This window comes from Solea solea, chromosome 9 (genome assembly GCF_958295425.1).
Source record: "Solea solea chromosome 9, fSolSol10.1, whole genome shotgun sequence".
NCBI classification, from domain to species: domain Eukaryota; kingdom Metazoa; phylum Chordata; class Actinopteri; order Pleuronectiformes; family Soleidae; genus Solea; species Solea solea.
The window spans coordinates 21916618-21921364 of NC_081142.1; the positions used below are offsets into that span (position 1 = coordinate 21916618).

General features: G+C 47.8%; 1 protein-coding gene across 1 annotated transcript; it reads right to left on the bottom strand.

Annotated features, from left to right (window-relative positions):
• Positions 1-277: 277 nt before the first annotated feature.
• mafaa (MAF bZIP transcription factor Aa) lies at positions 278-4380 on the bottom strand. Its single transcript, XM_058639347.1, has one exon. It carries the CDS (start codon positions 3369-3371, stop codon positions 2430-2432), a length of 942 nt encoding a protein of 313 aa, XP_058495330.1. The 5' UTR covers positions 3372-4380; the 3' UTR covers positions 278-2429.
• Positions 4381-4747: the final 367 nt, after the last annotated feature.

A 4747-nucleotide genomic window follows, 5' to 3' on the forward strand; every position in this document is an offset into this window, starting at 1 on the left:
TCATTTTTAATAAAATGTAATATGAATCTTATGTATTGTTTTTATACATTATTAAAATCGTGTAATTCAGGTTAAAATCTAGTCATATTCATTTAATTTTTTCTGACAAGTACGAACATAAAATGTTCACAGTTATGATTTAGAAATAAAAGCAGATTATTCCAGGTTTATTTTAACTCGTGTGATTTTTTTTTTTTTTTTTTTAGATGAAACTCAAATGTATGTGAAGAGAAAACACACCTCCTTCAAAATAAAAGACCTCGGCGGCAGCGGCGTGTGTGTTGGGACAGAACTTTTTATTAAACATTATGAAAACAAGATTCTCGACAACGTTCCACTGGTTTTTGTTGTTTGTTTTTTTTTTGTTGTTGTTGACACGTCAGGGACACTAACTGTTCATTGAATAAATATAGAAATCATATGTACAGATATACATTTACAGCACTGTGCAGAAGTTGGCTCTCCGGGCTCGCCTCCGATTATTTCGTTTCATTTAACTGTGTTTTTTTCGAATCGAATTTGGGTGATTTTTATTATTATTTTAAATTAAAGAAAATATATATTTATATAAGGAATTAAATTAAAAACAAATTTAAAAAAAGAAGAGAATTTGTGTCTCGCCTCCTACATTTTTATTCAAAGATTAATTTACACATTGGTCGCAATAAATCACACATTTCTGTTCCAATAATAATAATAATAATAATAATAATAATAAATACAATCTCAGATTAAAAGAGCATGTTTTTGTGTGCGTTTGCTTTTTATTTTCTTATCCCCCCTCTCTCCCTCTCTCTCCCTGCACGTGCCTCCGATCCAACAGGTGGACTGATCTAATCATCGGACACTTCTGCACAATATTGCACATTATATCTAAGCTTTTTTCCTCCTTTCTTGGACAGAGTCTAAGCATCCATCCATCCATCCATCATCCACTCTTATTAAGACACCAGGCTGCAGAGTAAATAAACCCCGCAGGCCCCAGAAAGTGTTCCTTTTACAAATATCTAAAGTAAAAAAACAAAGAAAATGCAGTTTAACCAAAGTCTCCCTTCGTTTTAAAATCATCAGGTTGGTGCATAGAGTTTTAGCAGCGAACGCAGAGCCTTGTCCATCAAATTTACACCCAGTTTGATCTCATCTTAGTGCAGTTAAGGTTTGACATTACACATGGAAGAGGAAGAGGAGGAGGAGGAGGAGAGGATAGCATAGACGATTTGCATGCTGCAACATACAAACATTTGTATTAAGACATGTCGAATAATCCGAGCAACAGAAAAAAGAGAAAAACAAAAGCAGTTTGTCTTTAAAAAGAGAGAGAGAGAGAGAGAGAAGGTAAAAGACCACAGTTTACTGCTCGCTCGCTCGCTCTCTCTTCTCCACATGTTATTTATGTACAGTTTTGGAAATAAATACAGTAAAGTCTAAAATCTGGCTCAGGTTATCTGTGTTGTTTTTTTCTTCTTTAAAACAATTAAAAAAATGATTGAAAATAGCAGTTAAAGACGCATCCATGTTGTTGTTTCTCGCAGAAGCAGATTGTTCATTTGTGTGTTTCAGTCCTCTGTCCTTGCTCCACTCTCACTTTCTTTTTATTTCTATTTTAATGGAGGAAAACATTTTCAGTGGCTTCTTGCGTTTACCCAGGCCTGAAAGGATGGGGAGGAAGGATGAGAGGGAGAGGGAGAGAGGGATGGGGAGGAGGAGGAGGAGAGAACAGTGGGCCATGCTTTCCATACATGTGGAAGGATCGTGGGAGATGACTGGAGGTTTCCATACATGTCCTGCATGCTGGGTTGCACGTGGGGATGGGGAAATTATAATAATATATAGACTTGCAAGTTTTTGTTTGGAGGGGGAGAGAGAGAGAGAAAGAGAGAGAAAAGTGTTTGTTCATTCTCTGCGTCACAGGCCGCCCCCACTCTGTGACACGAACAGTCCGTGGAGCTGAAAGGAGAGGCGGTGTATTGCTTTTTTTTTTTGTCTCTGCTTCTGTGTCAGTCCAGTGTCATTAATAATAAAAAAGAGAAAAAAGGAAAAGGAAAAAAAAAACTCCTCACCCCATAAGCTTTAAGACGAAATCACCTCTGAGTTAAGACAGTCATGTTTACATCATGATCCCATGTGTCCACGTCACGACATGACAGGTCGCTGTGGGCTGAACTGAAGCTGAGCCGAAAACAAACAAACAAACAAACAGGAAAAAAAAACACCTTTAAGACTGAAACAGTGCGCACAAGGATTACTTTTGTGCGCCACTGCTGCGTATTTGTTAAGATGCGGTGGTTTTTTTCAAAAGTCTCTGTTGTCAAACTGTAAACAAAAAACACAAAGGCAGAAAAATAAAAAGTATATAAATTAAAGTTGTTGTGTTCGTGGGTGACGGCGCAGTTCTTCACAGTCTATGCTACAAATAAATCACGAGTCTCTCACATGAAGAAGTCGGTGTTGGCCTGTTTCCCGGACGGATCTCTTGTGTTCGCGGGTCCGCCGGTATTGTAGGTCCGGCTCGCCAGCTTCTCGTACTTCTCCTTATAAAGATCCCTCTCTTTGGCGAGACGCGCCACGTCCTGCTTCAGCTGCTCCACCTGGCTCTGCAGCGTGCACTTCTCCGTCTCCAGCATGTGCCGCTGCTGGACGCGCTTGAAGCGGCAGGACTGCGCGTAGCCGCGGTTCTTCAGCGTGCGCCTCTTCTGCTTCAGGCGGATCACCTCCTCCTTGCTGAAGCCGCGCAGCTGCCGGTTGAGCTCCCGCACCGTCATGCTGACCAGCTGATCGTCGGAGAAGCGGTCCTCCAGGCGGACGTGGTGGCCGTGGTGGTGGTGATGGTGGTGATGATGCGCCTGGTGGTGGTGGGCCGTCGAGGCCGTGGACAGGTCCTCGCCAACGTACTGCTGCCCGCGGAAGCCCTCGTAGGCCTGGTGGTGGTGGTGATGGTGGTGTGCGTTGCCGATGAGGGCCTCCACCGCGTCCTCGGGGGTCAGGTTGAGCGCCTCGGGGTTGATGTGGTGCTGGTAGCTGGGGATCCAGTACAGGTCCTCCAGCTGAGGCTTGCCGCCCGCGTTGCTGTGATTATTGGTGCCGCTGCTGTTGTTGCTGGCGCCGCTGCTGCCGTTGACCCCGCTGGAGAGGCTCTGGTTGGGCTGCGCGCCCGGGCTCGGGGCGCAGAAGCTGGGCGAGGAAGGCACGGAGGAGCAGGGTGTGCTGATCGGCGTGGAGGAGAGGGAGCCCGACGGGAGGCGGTGGCAGTAGCGATCGGCCTCCGGCGGCTCCTTCTTCACCTCGAACTTCATTAAGTCAAAGTCGTTGACGTACTCGATGGCCAGCGGGCTGTTGGGCAGCTCTGCGCTCATGGCGAGGTCGGTGGCCATGTCAGTCCATGCGACGACTCCTGCCCTCACAGCCAAACCGACGGCGGGCAGCGCTCTGGGATACAGATTGCGAAGGGGAATAAAAGCCTGTGCGGTGTATATATAGACGCACGCACACGCCCGGTGCGCGGGGCTGCAGCGGGGCCAGCGGGTGGGTGGAGAAACTTATTAAGGCTGCTCGTCCCTAAGACAACTTCTATATATAGTGGCGTGAATATACGTATGCATGTAAATGAACTTGTACACCTGCCAGTTCACCTCCGCTCGCCTGCTCTTGTTGACAACTTATCCCACCTCAAATGCGCTTTAATACCAGGAGGCCCCCGCTGCGGCTGAAACTCGAGTCCGGTGAAATGTGGAGACACCAACCTGTCTTGTCCTCGCTTCACCTCTCCCGCAGTCCACTTGCTTCTCTCCCTGTGATTAACTGTCCTCGCCTGTGCTCGATCCAAGCAGTCGGTGCTCGGTGCGTCAGAGTTACTTTCCAGGCATCGCCCTCCCCTCCCGTCGCCTCCCTCCCGCTGTTTACAACTTTCAGATGAAGTCCACGGACGGTGGACTCAAGTCACTGCAGCATGTCGCGGCGTGAAAGTTTCGTAACACTCTTAATTTGGAGGTTGCGCTGCTTCCACGGAGGCGTGCGTAAAAGTGTGCCAAAGTCTCCAAATCCCCCCCGAAAAAAAGAGAGAGCAGAAGTTTTCAAAGTTCACACAAAGGTGAGGTTGATCTTTATATGCAGGGCAATTCTCAGACTGCAGAGTCTGGTCCTGGTCCCGGTCCCCCGGTGCTGTCCGTCTTCAGTCACAGGTCCGCTCCACTGTCGACCTCAACAGCGCGCGCTGCTGCCCTGACGCGTTGACCGTGTGTTCTTGTTGTTGTTGTTATTATTCTTATTATGCAAGAGGCGATAAATCCCAGTCGCTTCTCACATGTAACGGCTGTAACTTTGCTTCCGGAGAGCTTCACACGGTGAAAACACGCACGGTGTCACTGAGGCGCAGGACGCAAATCTGCACTTATAAAGACAGCGTGGGCCCCCAACACCAGCGACCCTCCCACGCTGAGGTGTGACGGGCCAATGGGAGGAGATCGCAGCAGCGGTACATTTGCATTCCCCTACAGCAAAGGAGGAGGAGGGGGGAGAAGAAAAAAAAAAGAGAAAAGCTTTCTCTCTGGCATCGGAGCGACCGAGAGGAGCCGAGCGGAGCCGAAGAGCGCGAAGCAGCAGCAGCAGCAGCGGGCTGGAGAGCAGGTGCAGCAGATCCCCCCCTCTAGTGACCGAGCAGATGCTACTGCACGGCGGAGTAAGATGAGAACTCCGGTAGTTTGAGAGTGACTGAGAAACATTTACCTGGAACAGAAACTCTCTCCAAAGC